The sequence below is a fragment of the Mus musculus genome, chromosome 6 (assembly GCF_000001635.26).
Source record: "Mus musculus strain C57BL/6J chromosome 6, GRCm38.p6 C57BL/6J".
In the NCBI taxonomy this organism is placed as follows: Eukaryota; Metazoa; Chordata; class Mammalia; order Rodentia; family Muridae; genus Mus; species Mus musculus.
In genome coordinates, this window is record NC_000072.6 from 67947922 (window position 1) to 67966868 (window position 18947).

The window sequence follows — 18947 nt, forward strand, 5'->3', positions numbered from 1 at the left end:
TCTGAAAAGATATTAGGTACCAAAGAAAGTCAGGATCAGATTAACTATCTAAACAGTCCCACATCCCCTAAAGAAATAGAAACAGTCATTAATAGTCTCCCAACCAAAAAAGGCCCAGGATCAGATGGGTTTAGTGTAGACTTCTATTAGACTTTCAAAGAAGACCTAATTCCAATACTCCTCAAACTATCCCCCAAAATAGAAACAGAAGGCACTCTACCCAATTCATTCTATGAATCCACAATTAGTCTGATACCTATACCACACAAAGACCCAACAAAGAATGAGAACTTCAGATCAATTTCCCTTATCAATATCTATGTTAAGAAAAAACTCAATAAAACTCTTGCAAACCAAATCCAATAACACATCAAAATGATCATCCATCATGATCAAGTAGGCTTCATACCAGCAATGCAGAAATTGTTCATTATACAGAAATGCATCTAGGTAATCCACTATAAAAACAAACTCAAAGACAAAAACCACATGATCATCTCATTACATGCTGAGAAATCATTTGACAAAATCTAACACCCATTCATGATAAAAGTCTTGGAAAGACAGGGAATTCAAGGCCCATACATGAACATAATAGAAGCAATATATAACAAAGCAGTAGCCAACATCAATCTAAATGGAGAAAAACTAAAAGCAATCCCACTAAAATCAGTGACTAGACAAGGCTGCCCACTCTCTCCTTACCTATTCAATATAAATCCTAGCCAGAGCAATTAAACAACAAAAGGAGGTCAAAGAAATACAAACTGGAAAAGAAGAAGTCAAAACATCACTATTTGCAGAAGATATGACAGTATATTTAAGTGACTCCAAAAATTCACCAGAGAACTCCTGTCTGAAAAACAACCCAGTGAATTAGCTGGATAAAAAATTATCTCAAAAACAGGAACACTTCTCCATTGCTGGTGGTATTGCACACTTGTACAACCACTCTGGAAATCAGTCTCACGGTTCCTCAGAAAATTGGACACAGTACTACCGGAAGATCTAGCAATACCTCTCCTGGGCCTATACCTAGAAGATATTCCAACTGGCAATAAGAAAACATGCTCCATTATGTTTAAAGCAGCCTCATTTATAATAGCCAGAATCTGGAAAGAACCCAGATGTCCCTCAACAAAGGAATGGATACACAAAATGTGATACATTTACACAATGGAGTACTACTCAGCTATTAAAAACAATGGATTTATGAAATTCTTAGGCAAATGGATGCATCTGGAGAATATCATTCTGAGTGAGGTAACCCAATCACAAAAGAACACACATGATATGCACTCACTGATAAGTGGATATTAGCCCAGAAACGTAGAATACCCAAGATACAATTAGCAAAACACAAGATTATCAAGAAGAAGGAAGACCAAAATGTGGACACTTCATTCCTCTTTAGAATAGGGAACAAAATACCATGGAAGGAGTTACAGAGACAAAGTTTGGAGCTAAGAAGAAAAGATGGACCATCCAGAAACTATCCCACCTGGGGATCCATCTCATAATCAGCCATCAAACAAAGACACTATTGATTATGCCAGCAAGATTATGAAAAAGGACCCTGTTATAGCTGTCTCATGTGAGGCTATGCCATTGCCTGGCAAATACAGAAGTGGATGCTCACAGTCATCTATTGGATGGAACACAGGGCCTCCAATGGAGGAGCTAGAGAAAGTACCCAAGGAGCTGAAGGGGTCTGCAGCCATATAGGTGGAACAACAATATGAACTAACCAGTACCCATAGAGCTTGTGTCTCTAGCTGGATATGTAGCAGAAGATGGCTGAATCTGTCCTCATTGGGAAGAGAGGCCCTTGGTCTTGCAAACTTTATATGCCCCAGTACAGGGGAACACCCAGGCCAAGAAATGGGAGTGGGTAGGTAGGAGCGCAGGGTGGGGGGACGGAGTAGGGAATTTTCAGGATAGCATTTTAAATGTAAATGAAGAAAATAACTAATAAAAAATTGAAAAAATTATCTCAAAGAAATCAGTGGCCTTTTTCTACACAAAGCATAAACATGCTGAGAAAGAAATTAGGAAAACAACACCTTACACAATAGTCACAAGTAATATAAAATATAAAATACCTTGCTGTGACTCTAACTAAGGAAACGAAAGATCTGTATGATAAGAACTTCAAGTTTCTGAAAAAAGAAATCTATGAAGTTCTCAGAAAATGGAAAAATCTCCCATGGTCATGGATTGGCAAAATTAATATAGTAAAAATGGTTATCTTGCCAAAAGCAATCTAAAGACACAATGCAATCCCCCTCAAAATTCCAAGACAATTCTTCACAGAGTTACAAGAGGCAATTTGCAAATTCATGTGGAATAACAAAAAACCTAGGATAGCAAAAACCATTCTCAACAATAAAAGAACTTCTGGTGGAATCTCCATCCCTGACCTCAAGCTGTACTACAGAGCAATTGTGATAAAATCTGCCTGGTAGACAGGTAGATCAATGGAATAGAATTGAAGAACCAAAAATGGACCCACACATCTATGATCACTTGATCTTTGACAAAGGAGCTAAAACCATCCAGTGGAAAGAAGACATCATTTTTAACAAATGGTGTTGGCTCAACTGGCTGTTACCACGTAGAAGAATCCTAACTGGTCCATTCTTATCTCCTTGTACAAAGCTCAAGTCTAAGTGGATCAAGGTACTCCACATAAAACCAGAGATACTGAAACTTATAGATGAGTAAGTGAGGAAGACTCTCAAAGATATGGGCACAGGGGAAAAATTCCTTAACAGAACAGCAATGGCTTGTGCTGTAAGATTAAGAATGGAGAAATGGTACCTCATAAAATTGCAAAGCTTCTGTAAGGCAAAGTACACTGTCAATAAGACAAAAGGCCACCAACAGATTGGGAAAAGATCTTTACCAATCTTAAACCCGATAGGGGGATACATAATATCTAATATATGTAAAGAAATCAAGAAGCTGGACTCCAGAAAATCAAATAACCCTATTTTAAAAATGGGATACAGAGTTAACAAAGAATTCTCAACTAAGGAATAACAAATGGCTAAGAAGCACCTAAAAAATTGAACAATATCCTTAATCATCAGGAAAATGAAAATCTAAACAACCCTTAGATTCTACCTCACACCAGTCAGAATGGCTAAGATCAAAAACTCAGGTAAAAGAATATGCTGGTGAGGATATAGAGAAAGAAGAACATTCTTCCATTGCTGGTGGGATTGCAAGCTGGTACAACCACTCTGGAAATCAGTTTGGCAGTTCCTCAGGAAATTGGACTTAGTTCTATGGGAAGATCCAGCAATACCACTCCTGGGCATATACTCAGAATATGCTTCAACCTGTAATAAGGACACATGTTACACTATGTTTGCAGCCCAGTAGGAGGAACAACAATATGAACTAACCAGTAACCCCAGAGCTCAATGGGACTAAACCAACAATCACAGAAAACACATGGAGAGACACATGGCTTTAGCTGCATATGTAAAAGAGGATGACCTAGTTGGTCATCAATGGAGGGTGAGGCCCTTGGTCCTGTGAAAGTTCTATGGCCCAGTATAGGGGAATGCCTGGGCCAAGAAGCAGGAGAGCATGGGTTGGAAAGCGGGGGGTGGGGGGGTAGGGGGGGTGGTTGGATAGGAGATTTTTGGAGGGAAAACTAGGAAAGGGGATAACATTTGAATTATAAATAAAGAAAATATCTAATAAAAATTAAATAAAAATATATACACTGATACCACAATCATATATAATCAATTCGCAATGACAGAACAGATTTTATTTTCACATACTACACTAATTCTTAGGGAAATTGAATGAATATATTATTAGTTCATCATACTGTTTGCCTTACTTAGAACTCACCAAAAGAGTGTCTTTCCTACATATCCATCTGTCATTTAAGAAGATATTTACATTATTATGTCTTCTATTGTCCCATGAAAATTTTCTTTTATATATTTCTGATTCCTTAAAATTTGTTTTGCCATTCTCAATTCCATGTGCAGTATAAAATATTTATTTTAAAATATAAAAAATGCATATATACACACATATATTTACATATATATACACATTTTTTATGTATGCATTCATGTATTTATATGCAGAGTAATACATTAAAAGCTAAAGTATATTTTGGAATTATAAGTATTTCTTTATTGGGTATTTTCTTTATTTACATTTCAAATGCTATCCCAAAAGTTCCCTATACCCTTTCCCCACCCTGCCTCCTACACACCCACTCCCACTTCTTGGCCCTGGCATTTCCCTGTACTGGGGCATATAAAGTTTTCAAGAACAAGGGGCTTCTCTTTCCAATGATGGCTAATTAGGCCATCTTCTGCTACATATGCAGCTAGAGACACGAACTCTGGGGGTACTGGTTAGTTCATATTGTTGTTCCACCTATATGGTTTCAGACCCCTTCAGCTCCGTGGGTACTTTCTCTAGCTCCTCCATTGGGGGCCCTGTGTTCCATCAAATAGATGACTATGAGCATCCACTTCTATATTTGACAGGCACTGGAATAGCCTCACAAGAGACAGCTATATCATCTCCAGGTCAAACAAAATTGAATCACTCTCAGTGACACTGTTAGGAGTTCCACAAAAACCTAGCGTAAACAACTACACATGTGTGCTGACAATCTAGACCCATGCAGGTTGTATGGCTGCTACTTCAGTCTCTTTAAGCCCCTCTAAACCTTGTTGAGATTTTTGGGTTGTTGTTTCCTGTTGTTCTCCATCCCTCTGGCTTCTAAAATCCTTCCTCCCCCTCTTCTATGGGGTTCCTAGAGCACTGCCTAATGTTTAGATTTCGGTTTAGAAGGAAGTCTGCCTAAATACAAATGGACTAGGAACCAATATACAAGTATAGCCAAATATGCTTAGGTGTCATTTCATTGACCCATTTTTTATCAGTTGTGTTTGATTCTACCCTAAGTCTTTGAGGCATCCTGCTTGCAGCCTCTGGCTATCTAGATAATGCAAACCATGGAAACCCTCATATGACAAGTACCTCAAGTTAGACAACTCCATGGTTGGCCACTCCTACAGACAATAAGACACAATTTTCCAGCACATCTTTCAGACAGGATAGCTGTAGTTTAAGTGCTATTTGCTAAGACTGGTGTCCCAATCTCATCACTGGAAGTCTTCCCTGGTTAGAGAAGATCCTTGGTTCAAACTTTGTATCCTTTTCTAGGAGTCCTTATTAGAGTCATCTTCATAGGATCCCAGGAGTTCCCACTGCACTAAGTGCCCACATTATGCCTAAATAATTCCCTATTCTAGTAGTCTCTACCTGTATCCTTTCCCCACATCTCACCCTCTCTAGCCTGATAGTTCTTGTTCCCATGCCTGCCTGCCCAGAGTCCAACCACAAAATCTATTGAATTTTTCCTTTCCTGGGAGATCCCTACCTCCACACTAGAGCACTCCTTGTCAAATCTGAATTCTACTTTATTTAGTAGGATGAAAAGTCGTATGATTGTGGTATAATGATATTTGATTCTTGTAAGCAGAGCTGTGGACATAAGAGCCAGAACAGTCCTTTGTGAATTGTTGCAGACAGCTGGAATCATTAGCACCTATGGCTGGAATTTTAAGAAACAGCAAAGAATGATGATCAGGCAGCCTTCCCTTTCATTTTCATACGGGGTCTAGCTTTTATGTGAAAACCAAAAACTAAGAATCCTCTCTACTCTCAGTTTCTCTAGGTAATATTTCTTTTTTTCTTTTCTTTCTTTCTTTCTTTCTTTTTTTTTAATTTTTTTTTTCTCTGTAGAGCCCTGGCTGTCCTGGAACTCACTTTGTAGACCAGGCTGTCCTTGAACTCAGAAATCTGCCTGCCTCTGCCTCCCAAGTGCTGGGATTAAAGGTGTGCACCACCACCCCTGGCCTCTAGGTAATATTTCTTTACTCCTTAAATACTGAAATTTAGAAATTAATGTTTTGTATTTAAATAATGTGTGCTTGGGAAGTCTACACAAGCATCTTATTTTCTTTATGAGACTCAGCTGAAGATATAACTCCTCACATGTAATGACTGTATCCTCTTTTAAGGTAGAAAAGACATTTGGTACTCTGTCTTGCTGGAGATGAAGAGGAAGGAAGATAGGGTACAGAGAGAACCATTTAGTTTCTTCTACCAGAAAAATGACTCTCCATGAGCTTTACTAAAGGTCCAGTGACTTCTGAGTACCAGTTTCAGTGGGTGACTCAGGAGGAGGAGCAGCTGGAGCAGTCCAGCCTCTCACTTTGCTTCCATGGGGTTTATGTTATGATTTGTATCACTGTGAGAGGATACGCATTACGCTGTAGACAGTAATAGTCTGCAAAATCTTCAGACTCTAGGCTGCTGATGGTGAGAGAATAATCTGACCCAGACCCACTGCCACTGAACCTTGATGGGACACCAGAATTTAAATTGGATGTGGAGTAGATCAGGAGTTTAATAGTTCCACCTGGTTTCTGCTGATACCAGTCTAAATTACCTCTAATGCCCTGACTAGCCCGACAAGAGAGACTGACTCTGTCTCCCAGAGAGGCAAACATGGACGATGGAGACTGAATCATCTGGATGTCACATCTGGCACCTAGGAGTGGAGACATAATGAATATCTACAAAGGTAAGCATGATAAAAGAACACAGTCCCCAAATGCCTGTCAACACTTACAGTGAAATTCCCATTTTAGTTCATTTTACCTGGAAACCAGAGCAACAAGATGCCAAGAAACTGAGCAGGAGCCCTGATGTCCATGCTGAGTTCTGAATGCAATGACAATGGCACAGGATATGTGATAATTGTATATGAAGAAGTCCCCAAGGCCATGCAGTGAGGGTATGCAAATCATTAAGAAGCAGTTAGGATTGGTCACAGCTGCAAGGCTTACTGATCTGAGCACTTAGCACAAGCCCAGTGTCCCCAGACACCTGAGGTCAAACCACTTGTATGTCTCCAGAGAATGAATTTTTATTCAAAGATTTAGAATTATAGATGATGGTCCTAATGTAGTTACTCTCTATTTTGAATAATATAATTCAAAGATATACAGTGCTAATATAGAAGAGCATCGTGCTGTCAGGTAATATACAACAGAGAGAAACTACTAGAAATTTAATTCAATCAAATAATTCTGATTGGTTAAAAAAATAGTATAAGTTGCGCTGGGAAGTGTTTGGGGTAAAAATTTCTTGAAATTGACATGACAATTTACCATAAACATTTCTCTGAAATAAAACATAAGACTTTGCAGCATTAACTTTGCTAACTACAGTTCAAAGAGAGGAAAAACACAGCACATGTGCATATAACACCTTGATCTGAGCAGCCTGAGTCACTTGAAGTTCTGACTCCATGTGAAGATGGAGGTGCTTTCATACTTAGAGACTAAATACACCTTTTCCTCAGCTTCAGATCCTTCATATGATGGTTTTCTACCACTTATTACTATTTCCCACAATTCCTCTGCATAAAGGGTTGACTAGTGAAGACAGACTTGAAAACTGTCACAGAAAACACTGCTACCTGACACATGGCTCTGCTGTGTACTACAAATGACAGTTTCACCATTCATTCCTGAGCAGTAACTAGAGAAATTATCTTGATTCAAGCAGCAACATCACTGTTTGCTCAAAAGAACCCAAGGATTTCCAGAACCGTGAGAATCCTTAGAGACGTTTACAAACATATCTACGAAAGGCCAGAGACTGTTGCAGCATGTGCCTGAACCCAGTGATTTTCCAGGGGCCTGGACTTGAGTGATGGTGAGAACAAATGCTTAGTTATAGGTAGCTTCTTCAATAGACAGAGCACCATTTCATGAGGAGTACCCTGCTGCAGCTTTTAGATACATTAATAGTAATGCTTACTTCTATGCCTCTTCCCTGCATTCTCTTTGTGCTGATATCTAATAGCCATATCAGTGTTTCTGATTTTTGAGGCTTGGAAGACATTTCTGAGTGCTCACATGATAGCCCCAAGATCTGAGGAAGATTCGCTCAGGAAACTTTTAGTGGATGTTAGTAGGAGGTTGACAGTTAACCTCAACTTAAAACAAATGAATCATTAGTTTGCAGGGCATCTGGAATCTGAGTTCTTACCTCACCTCCTTTAATGATATGTGCAAATATGAAGGGAAGTCCAGAAACACTTAACTTTCCTTTATCAATAGGCCTTAGATTGCATAAAGTAATAGATGATTTTGTTTTGGATTGTACATTCCTGTGAAAGTGTGGGTTGATGGGACAGTAGTAAGCATGGTGGCTTTCTTCTTCTTCTTCTTCTTCTTCTTCTTCTTCTTCTTCTTCTTCTTCTTCTTCTTCTTCTTCTTCTTCTTCTTCTTCTTCTTCGTGTGAGTTACCAATTTTTTAATAAGATATTTTCTTCATTTACATTTCAAATGGTATCTCCTTTCCTATTTTCCTCTCCGAATGTCCCCTATACGCTCCCCCCACCCTGCTCTGCAACCCATTCACTCCTGCTTCTTGGGCCTGGAATTCCCTTGAACAGGGACATAAAATCTTTCCAGGACCTAGGGCCTCTCCTCCCATTGATGGCAGACTAGGCCATCCTCTGCCACATATGCAACTAGAGACACAAGCTCTGGGGGATACTGATTCGTTCATATTGTTGTTCCTCCTATAGGGTTGCAGAGCCCTTCAGCATCTTGGGTACTTTGTCTAGCTCCATCATTAGGGGCCCTGTGTTCCATCCAAGAAATGAATGAGAGCATCCACTTCTGTATTTTCCAGGCACTGGCATAGACTCACAAGAGATAGCTATATCAGGGTCCTGTCAGCAAAATCTTTCTGGCATATGCATACCCATATGTTTGGGTTTGGTGGTTATTTATAAGATAGATCCCCAGGGGGGCAGTCTCTGGATGGTTCTTCCTTCTGTCTTAGCTCCAAACTTTGTCTCTATAACTCCTTCCATGGGTACTTTGTTCCCCATTGTTAGAAGGAACGAATATCCACACTTTGGTGTTGCTTCTTCTTGAGTTTCATGTTTTTCAAATTATATCTTGGGTATTCTACATTTTTGGGCTAATATCCACTTATCAGTGAGTGCATATCATGTATGTTCTTTTGTGATTGGGTTACCTCATTCAGAATGATATCCTCCAGATCCACCCATTTGCCTAAGAATTTCATAAGTTCATTGTTTTTAATAGCTGAGTAGTACTCCATTGTGTGAATGTACCACATTTTTTGTATCCATTCCTCTGTTGAAGGACATCTGGATTCTTTCTAGCTTCTGCCTATTTTAAATAAGGCTGCTATGAACATAGTGGAGCATGTGTCCTTATTAGAAGGAGGAACATCTTCTGGGTGTATTCCAAACTGATTTCCAGAGGGGTTGTACCAGCTTGCAATCCCACCAGCAAAGGAGGAGTGTTCCTCTTTCTCCACATCCTTGCCTGCATCTCAGGTCACCTGAATTTTTTAACTTAAACATTCTGACTGGTGTGAAGTAGAATCTCAGAGTTATTTTGATTTGCATTTCCCTGATGATTAAGGATGTTGAACATTTTTTCAGGTACTTTTCAGCCACTTATTCCTCAGTTGAGAATTCTTTGTTTACACTGTATCCCATTTTTCAAAAAGGTTATTTGCTTTTCTGGAGTCCATCTACTTGAGCTCTTTATATATATTGGATATTAGTCCCCTATCTGATTTAGGCTTGGTAAAGAACCTTTCCCAATCTGTTGGTTACCTTTTTGTCTTATTGACAGTACCCTTTGCCTTACAGAAGCTCTGCAATTTTATGAGGTTCCATTTGATGATTCTCCATCTTACAGCACAAGCCATTGCTGTTCTGTCAAGAAAACTTTCCCCTGTGTCTATATCCTCGAGGTTTTCCCCCACTTTATACTCTATAAGTTTCAGTGTCAATGGATTTATGTGGAGTTCCTTGATCCACCTAGTCTTGAGCTTTTTAAAGGAGATAAGAATGGATCAATTCATTCTTCTACATGATAACCACCAATTGAGCCAGCACCATCTGTTGAAAATGCTGTCTTATGTCCACATCTTTGTTTTAGCTTTTTTTTGAAAGATCAAGTGAACATAGGTTTGTGTGTTTATTTCTGGATCTTCAATTCTATTTAATTCAATTCTATTCCATTGATCTACCTGTCTATTGCTTTACAAATACCTGCTGTTTTTATCACTATTGCTCCATACTACAGCTTGAGGACAGACATGATGATTCCACAAGATATTATTTTATTGTTAAGAATTGTTTCTGCTATCCTAGGTTTTTTGTTATTCCAGATGAATTTGCAAATTGTTCTTTCTAACTCTGTGAAGAATTGAGTTGGAATTTTGATTGGGGTTGCATTAAATCTGTAGATTGCTTTTGGCAAGATAGCCATTTTGAGTATATTAATCCTTCCAATCCATGACCATGGGAGATCTTTCCATCTTCTGAGATCTTCTTCCATTTCTCTTCTCAGAGACTTGAAGTCCTTATCCTACATATCTTTCACTTCCTTATTAAAAGTCACAACAAGGTATTTGATATTATTTGTGATTATTGTGAAGGGTGTTGTTTCCCTAATTTCTTTCTCAGCATGTGTAGAAAAAAGGTTTGTTTGAGTTAATTTTATATCCAGCTACTTCACTGAAGTTGTTTATCAGGTTTAGGAGTTCTCTGGTGGAATTTTTGGGGTCACTTAAATATACTGTCATAACATCTGAAAATAGTGATATTTTGCCTTCTTCCTTTCCAATTTGTATTTCTTTGAACTCCTTTGATTGTGTAATTGCTCTGGCTAGGACTTCAAGTACTATCTTGAATAGGTAGGGAGAGAGTGGGCAGCCTTGTCTAGTCCCTTATTTTAGTGGGAGTGCTTCAAGTATCTCTCCATTTAGATTGATGTTGGCTACTGCTTTGCTGCATATTGCTTTTATTATGTTTAGGTATGGGCCTTGAATTCCTGATCTTTCCAAGACTTTTATCGTGAATTGGTGTTGGATTTTGCCCAGTGCTTTCTCAGCACTAATGAGATGATCATGTGGTTTTTTGTTGTTGTTGCTGTTGTTTTTTGTTTTTTTGTTTTTTTGTTTTTTTGTTTTTGTCTTTGAATTTGTTTATATAGTTGATTACATTGATGAATTTCCATATATTAAGCCATCCCTGCATCCCTGTGATGATGCCTACTTGATTATGATGGATGATCGTTTTGGTGTGTTCTTGTGTTCTGTTTGCAAGAATTTTGTTGAGTATTTTTGCATTGACATTAATAAGGGAAATTGGTCTGAAATTCTTATTCTTTCTTGGGTCTTTGTGTGCTTTACTGTGGTAAAATACCTGGTATCTGTCTAGAAAATTGTCCATTTCTTCCAGGTTTTCCAGTTTTGTGAGTATAGCCTTTTGTAGTAGGATCTGATGATGTTTTGGATTTCCTCAGATTCTGTTGTTATGTCTCCCTTCATTTCTGATTTTCTTAATTAGGATACTGTCCCTTTGCCCTCTAGTTAGTCTGGCTAAGGGTTTATTTATCTTGTTGATTTTCTCAAAAATCCAGGTCCTGGTTTGGTTGATTCTTTGTAGCGTTCTTTTTGTTTCCACTTGGTTTATTTCTGCCCTGAGTTTAATATTTCCTTCTGCCTACTCCTCTTGGATGAATTTGCTTCCTTTTGTTCTAGAGCTTTTAGATGTGTTGTCAAACTGCTAGTATATGCTCTTTCTCTCTCTAGTTTCTTTTCAGTGGCACTCAGAGCTATGAGTGTTTCTTCTTAGGACTGCCTTTATTTCAGAGATCAATATAATCATATGTCTTTTTCTAGTAGGCAGAGTGGGATTTGAGTTATATAGAGTGATTGTTACAGTGGAAAAGATAGCAGAATGGTGAGGTATAATGCAAATTTTTAGGTTATTGTGATAGTTTCTTAGAAGAATAAATATTAGCATTAGACTCCAATTCTTGGAGTATAGTGGATGCCTATGGCTCTTCACATCTTTGAATTTAATTCAGGAGATAGCTGTTTTCTGAAACTCTAAGGTAAATATTTTTTATCAGTTGTGAAGATATTGGCATTTAGGCACAGAAAAATAAATGGAAATACACTTTGGCTTCTCTATGCATTCCTAAAATTCTTATCAGTTGGTGCCATCATGAAATGAGTTTTACTTTAAGATGAGAGAGTTCCAGAATTATGTTTTGACATAAAATTTTGTTTAAGCTGTGAATAACAGTGGGGAGAAAACCTGCAAAACTTATTATTGAAATGTATATGTTTCTCTTGTGTCACAGAATTGCAGATGCCTACTCATCATGACTCCAAAGTATGGCTTTCAAGCCTTTATTAAAACAGAGTACAGTGATAGAGGGTACATGAAAAGAGAATCTTTATTCAAAGAGTGAAAGAAATATAGAGTGACCTATAGTACTACAGGCCAAGTGCCAAGAACAACAACAACAAAAACAACAAACTTTTCTCCAGAGGCACTCTGCAGCTACATTTGTTCCAAATTTGGTACAGTCTCTCATTTTCTTCCATTTCTAATGTTTCCTAGTGGTATATAAATCCACTAAGGATTCAGTTTTCAACATAGCCATTTGAGAAAACACTACAGATTCAACTACAACACTACTTCTCTAGTTCCCAAATGCTCATGTTAATCTTAAAATGAAAAATACATTGTCAATTTATGACTCTGTTAGTTCTCAAAATTAATGAATTTTTGAAAGTGAAGTCAAACTCCCTCTGCAAAACAAAAGAACTTATTTTTATCAATAAGATCCTGTAAAATCTGCACAAAGAGTAGCTAAATGTTGAATTCAATGTTGGTAAAGGTGGAATTCATGACAATTTTGAGTTTATTTTGTGTGAATCTAGTCTGGGCTACATATAGAGATCATGTCTCAATAACAAAAGAAATAAAAAGGCAGAAAATGAGCTTCAACTGACAATGGAACATTATAAAGATACCCATTTCTAATATATACATTACAATGAGCTCTTGGAGGAAATATCTTTGAGTCCAAAATAGTTGTATTCTCCATTTCTCCAACACAAGATCAATTGGGAGTGCCTGTATAGTTGTACAAAGCTCCCAACCCTATGACAGACAGGAGGCAAGAGAGTGAGTGAACCAGAGAGTGAGGACACAATAAGCCCCCAGGTCTATGAACTTAGGGTCATATAGTCTAATTCAGTAATCTTCCTTCAGAGCGCACAGACTGCAAAAGCAATATCACCTGAGGAAGAAGATTTCATGCAACAACCTGGGACACACTATAGACCTGAATGTAACTCTTGAATTAGATATATCTATAACATTTTTGCTGTCTGTATAGGTGAGAATCTAACTATTAATACTCTGGATGAGACCAATATTTTCTACATTTTTCTTTTCTGTATTTGACAATATTCATTCACGCACAACCAAATTCTCCAAAAATAATCAATTCTCTATTTACTTTATCCTCCTTTTCTTGACATATTTTGTTCCATTTAAGACATGTTAGGTTTAGAGGATCTCCTAATATGTGGAGTCAATGAGTCAGACATTTAAAAGAAGAAAAGTAGCCACAGTAGAAAAATATTAGGTGTGCTATGCCTTCAGTCTTAAACTAGCTTCATTTCCAGTTTGTGAAGAATCAAGAGACTCATGTTTTATAGACTGGCCTCCAGAGCAATTCAGCATATGGTATATGACCAACAAAACAAGATGTTCTTACTTTATTCTAATTCTCATTTTGTTCTTTATAGCATCCAATAGATTTGAGTCATCTACTGGAGAATTGTATGCCTAAGCAAAGAACCTATAGAAATCCAGATATACATGCATTCAAATCCCACCCCTAGCACCAATGAACCATGTAACTTTTGATAAACTTTTGTGTGTTCTAATAAAAACACAAAATATAGCACAGATGTTCTCAGTTTTTAATAAGATGGTTACCATGTAGAGTAAATTCTAAAAACATTTAGGTATTTATTAATTGATTTTTTTAATGTACATTGTGCTTGTGCCTGGGTGAGTTTATGTGCAGTATGCGTAGGCAGGTTCCAGAGGAATCAAGCAGAGGAAAGTTGTGAGCCATTCTATGTACTTGTTAGGATGAAACATATATCTTATCTGCCATAAGAGCAGATTCATCCTTCAAGCCCTCATTTAAAAGAGAACCATACCAGGAGTTATGCACTCATGTAAAATACAATTAATTAGACTCTAGCAGCTAGTAATGTAGGTAGAAATCTTTCTGAAAAGAATCATGACTTCTACCGAGTCTTCTACTAGGCTGATTACCTTATAAAAACTTGAATGGCTGTGGAGAAGTAGGAATCACAGGTCCAGTAACTACCTATAATTTTCTTTATAACCCTTAACAACAACCATTTGTCCTCTCCACAACTCCGTTTGAATAATGTCCTTGTGACTAACAGGTAAAAGGTTTTGTTAACATACAATAAGCTACCACCAACCACCATAGTAAGCAAGAATGTTGGCAGCATCTGAGGCATTCAGCAGTAATTTTACCACTTTGACTTAAGTTTCCTTTTGAGGTTCCTAGGAATGCATTGAAAGATGACTCAGTCCATGATTTTCTGTATTCTGATACTATAAAAAGTTCATAAGGTTGAAAATGGGTTGGAATGAGGAGTAACATAATTCTTTGTTCTCACAAGGTCATTCTTACTTGGATACAGGGCAAACTATCTTTTACTATTTTGGAATTATGAGTTGTGTTTTGTATTGGTTCCTGACTTTAATTAACATCCCTTACATAGCTTAAAGGTGATTGTCTCTTATACTGGAGTCTAATGTAAGAAACGGTGGGTTTCAGTCACCTAATGCTTCCACAGAACTCTGGAGCATGGTTCTATTACATTTCATGTCACTAAACAAAACTTATACTAATACTGATGCTAAACTTTTCTTCCTCATAAACTTTATCTCTTTACGTTCCCCTCAGTTTGTACTTATAATACCACCTTCATATAGCACAATCCAACAGATTTATATTATCACAAAAAGCTGACTTATTTCTGGATTTTTGCCATCTGTCAAGTTCATGTTTTTTTCATCTTTGAATTTATTTATTTGATCTTATATGCACTAAGACTGTATTGATCCTACTATTATGGCTTTGTAATACATCATAAGATCTGGATTGGTATTTTCTGTAACATTTCCCTCTTTGCTTCTGATTGTATTGGCACTCCGGATTCTTTTGAGGTTCCATATGAAGGTTAGGTCCATTTTTTTTTCTATTTCCATGAAGAATAAGATGAGGATTTTGATTGAGATTTAATTAAATCTATAAAATGTTTTAGTATAATATTCATTCATTTGGCATAATCATCATTTTCCCAATCTAGGATCATTATAATGCCTTTATTTCTTTCTTCAGAGTTTCCCATCACTACTTTGTTGTTCATTCCCACGTATTTTATTTTCTTTGAGTCTGTGGTGAAGTGGAATGTGTCCAAGATCTCTCATTTTTTTATGCTTGGTGGTGATAATAGAAAAGCTATTGATTGTACATATTGAATCTGTATGCTGCCACATTGCTGAATTTGTCATTTCTAGAAGTTTTCTCTCCAACTTCTTGGGATCTCTAATGTCTAGCACCAAGTTCATTGTAAATAAGGATAGCTGGATGCCTTCTATCCTGAGTGTATGCCTTTAATTTCCTTCTCTTGCTTATTGCCTCAGCTGTACTTTGAAAACAGTAAAGCTAGCAAGTGCTTTTAACAATGATTGGGAGTACTGGGTGTCCCTGTCTCAGACTTCAGAGGGACTGATTCAATCATTTTTCCATTTCAGATGATGTTGGCTGTGGGTTTCTCATATATATATATATATATATATATATATATATATTTACTAGGCTGAAGTATGTTCCCTGTGGTTCTCCATTCTCTTAAGACTTTTATCATGAGGGCATAATGGAGTTTTTCTCCATCCAGTGCTTTTTCTCCATCTACTTAGATGATATGAATTGGATAATTAAGCTTACTAATGTGGCTTACTACATTACAGACGTGTATTTATATTTTTAGGATATTATTATTTTTTATTTAGACCTTTTTTGTGTGTACATTTCAAATGTTATCCCCTTTCCTGGTTTCCCCTCAAAAACAAAACAAAACAAAACAAAACCCTATACCCACCCCTTTCCTCCTGCTCACCTACCTACCCACTCCTCCTTCCTGGCCTTGGCATTCCCATACACTGGGGCATAGAGCCTTCACAGGATTAAAGGCCTGTCCTCTCATTGACAACCGACTAGAACATCCTCTAGTACATATGCAGCTAGAGACATGAGTCCTACCATGTGTACTCTTTGGTTGGTGGTTTCGGCCCTGGGAGCTCTGGGGGAACGGGTTAGTTCATATTGTTGTTCCTCCTATGAGGCTGTAAACCCTTTCAGCTCCTTGGGTCCTTTCTCTAGCTCCTTCATCGGGACCCTGTTCTCAGTCTAATGGATGGGTGTGAGAATCCACTTCTGTATTTCTCAAGCACTGATAGAGCCTCTTAGGAGACAGCTATACCAGGCCTCTGTCAGCAAGCACTTGTAGGCATCCATAAAAGTGTCAGGGTTTGGTCATTGTATATGGGATGGATCCCCAGATGGGGCACTCTCTGGATGGTCATTCCTTCAGTCTCTGCTCCACACTTTGTCTCTGTAACTTCTTTCATGGATATTTTGTTCTGTCTTCTAAGAAGGATCTAAATACATTTCGGTCTTCTTTCTTCTTGAGTTTCATGTGGTTTGTGAATTGTATCTTGGGTATTCCGAGCTTCTGGACTAATATTCACTTATCAGTGAGTCCATACCATGTGTGCTCTTTTGTGATTGGATTACCTAACTCAGGATAATATTTTCTACTTCCATCCATTTGCCTAAATATTTCTTGAATTCAATGTTTTTAATAGATAAGTAGTGCTCCATTGTGTAAATGTAACATTTTTTCTGTATCCATCCCTCTGTTGAGGGAGATCTGGGTTTTTTACACCTCCTATTAAAAAGAAGGCTGGGATGAACACAGTGGAGCATTTGTCCTTATTACATGTTGGAGCATCTTCTGTGTATAAGCCCAGGAGTGGTAAAGCAGGGTCTTATGATAGTGCTGTGTCCAATTTTATGAGGAATTGCCAGAGTGATTACCAGAGTGGTTGTACCAGGTTTTACAAGCACCACCAGCAATGGAGGAGTGTTCCTCTTTTTCCACATCCTTGCCAGCATCTGTTGTCACCTGAGATTTTTTTATCTTAGCCATTCTGACTGGTGTGAGGTGTAATCTTAGGGTTGTTTTGATTTGCACTTTCTAATGATGACTAAGGATGTTGATCATATCTTTAGGTGATTCTCAGTCATTCCGTATTCCTCAGTTCAGAATTCTTTATTTAGCTCTGTGCACCACTTTTACTAGGGTTATTTGGTTCTCTGGAGTCTAACTTCTTTAGTTCTTTGTACATTTTAGACATTAGCCCTCTATAGGATGTAGGACTAGCAAAGATCTTTTCCCAATCTGTTGGTTGCCATTTCGTCCTATTGACAGTGCCCTTTACCTTACAGAAGATTAGCAAAGTTATGAGATTCCATTTGTCAAATCTTGATATTAGAGCATAAGCTATTGGTGCTCTGTTCAGGAAATGTCCCCCTGTGCCCAAATGTTCGAGGCTTTCCCCCTACTTTCTCTTCTATAAGTTTCCGTGTATCTGATTTTATGTGGAGGTCCTTGATCCACTTGGACTTGAGCCTTGTACAAGGAGATAAGAATGTATTGATTTATACTCTTCTACATGCTAAGCAACAATCGAACCAGCACCATTTGTTGAAAATAATGGTTTTTTATTTTGTTTTGTTTTTTGTTTGTTTGTTTGTTTGTTTGTTTGTTTCCTACTGGATGGTTTTAGATCCTTTCTCAAAGATCAAGTGACCATAGGTTTGTGGGTTTATTTCTAGGTCTTCAATTCTATTCCATTGATCTACCTGTGTGTCCCTGTACCAGTACTATGCAGTTTTTATCACTATTTCTCTGTAGTACAGCTTAGGTCAGGCATGATGATTCCACCAGAGGATCTTTTATTGTTGAGAATAAATTTCGCTGTCCTAGTTTTTTGTTATTCCAGATGAATTTGAAAATTTTTCTTCCTAACTCTGTGAAGAATTGAGTTGGAATTTTGATGGGGAATGCATTGAATCTGTAGATTGCTTTTGGCAAGATAGCCATTATTACTATATGTATCCTGCCAATCCATGAGCACATGAGATCTTCCTAGCTTCTGAGATTTTTCTTCAATTTATTTCTTCAGAGACTTGAAGTTTTTATCATACAGATTTTTCACTTGCTTATTTAGAGTCACACCAAGGAATTTTATATTATTTTTGACTATTGTGAAGGGCGTTATTTCCCGATTTTTTTTCTCAGCCTCTTTATCTTTTGAGTAGATGATTTATGTTATCAACAGAAAGCTGACTGATGTTCTGTATTTTTACCATCTGTCATGTTCTATTATGTCCCCATAGAAGGATCCCCTTCTGGGGCATTCTAACAGCACCCATTTCAATCTCTCCTTTTTGACATCTCTAAGCAGTTAAGAGATATCTGTGCCCAGAAATTCCTAAAAGCATTTTGGGTGATCACTGAAAATGGGAATATTTAGCCAATCAAGTTTTTCTTGTTATTGGTAATCTGAACACTGTTTTTCCAAACTCACAACTAAAATAGCCATCTTGAAGTTCACTTTACATCAGTTAAACTCTCTATCTCACCATATCTCAGAAAAAAATTTTAAAAATTCAAATAAGTTTAACATCTTTTCCTTTGGTTGTGGTGGTACACTAAAATTAAGTGGGACTATATCTCATTACTGCTAAGGATGAGGTTTCTTCCCTCATTGCACAATGAAACTTCATCATTGACAAATACAAACAGTTTTGACATGAAGCCCAAGTTGCTAATATCCA

At 37.5% G+C, this 18947-nt stretch overlaps 1 gene segment (V, D, J or C) and 1 further gene; one reads left to right on the plus strand and one right to left on the minus strand.

Annotated features, from left to right (window-relative positions):
- Positions 1–18947, plus strand: part of Igk (immunoglobulin kappa chain complex) — a 3171119-nt gene that overhangs the window by 392286 nt on the left and 2759886 nt on the right.
- On the minus strand, positions 6309–6769 carry Igkv9-123 (immunoglobulin kappa variable 9-123). The segment is given in 2 exon segments: positions 6309–6604; positions 6715–6769. Coding segments are annotated over 2 exon segments (351 nt in total).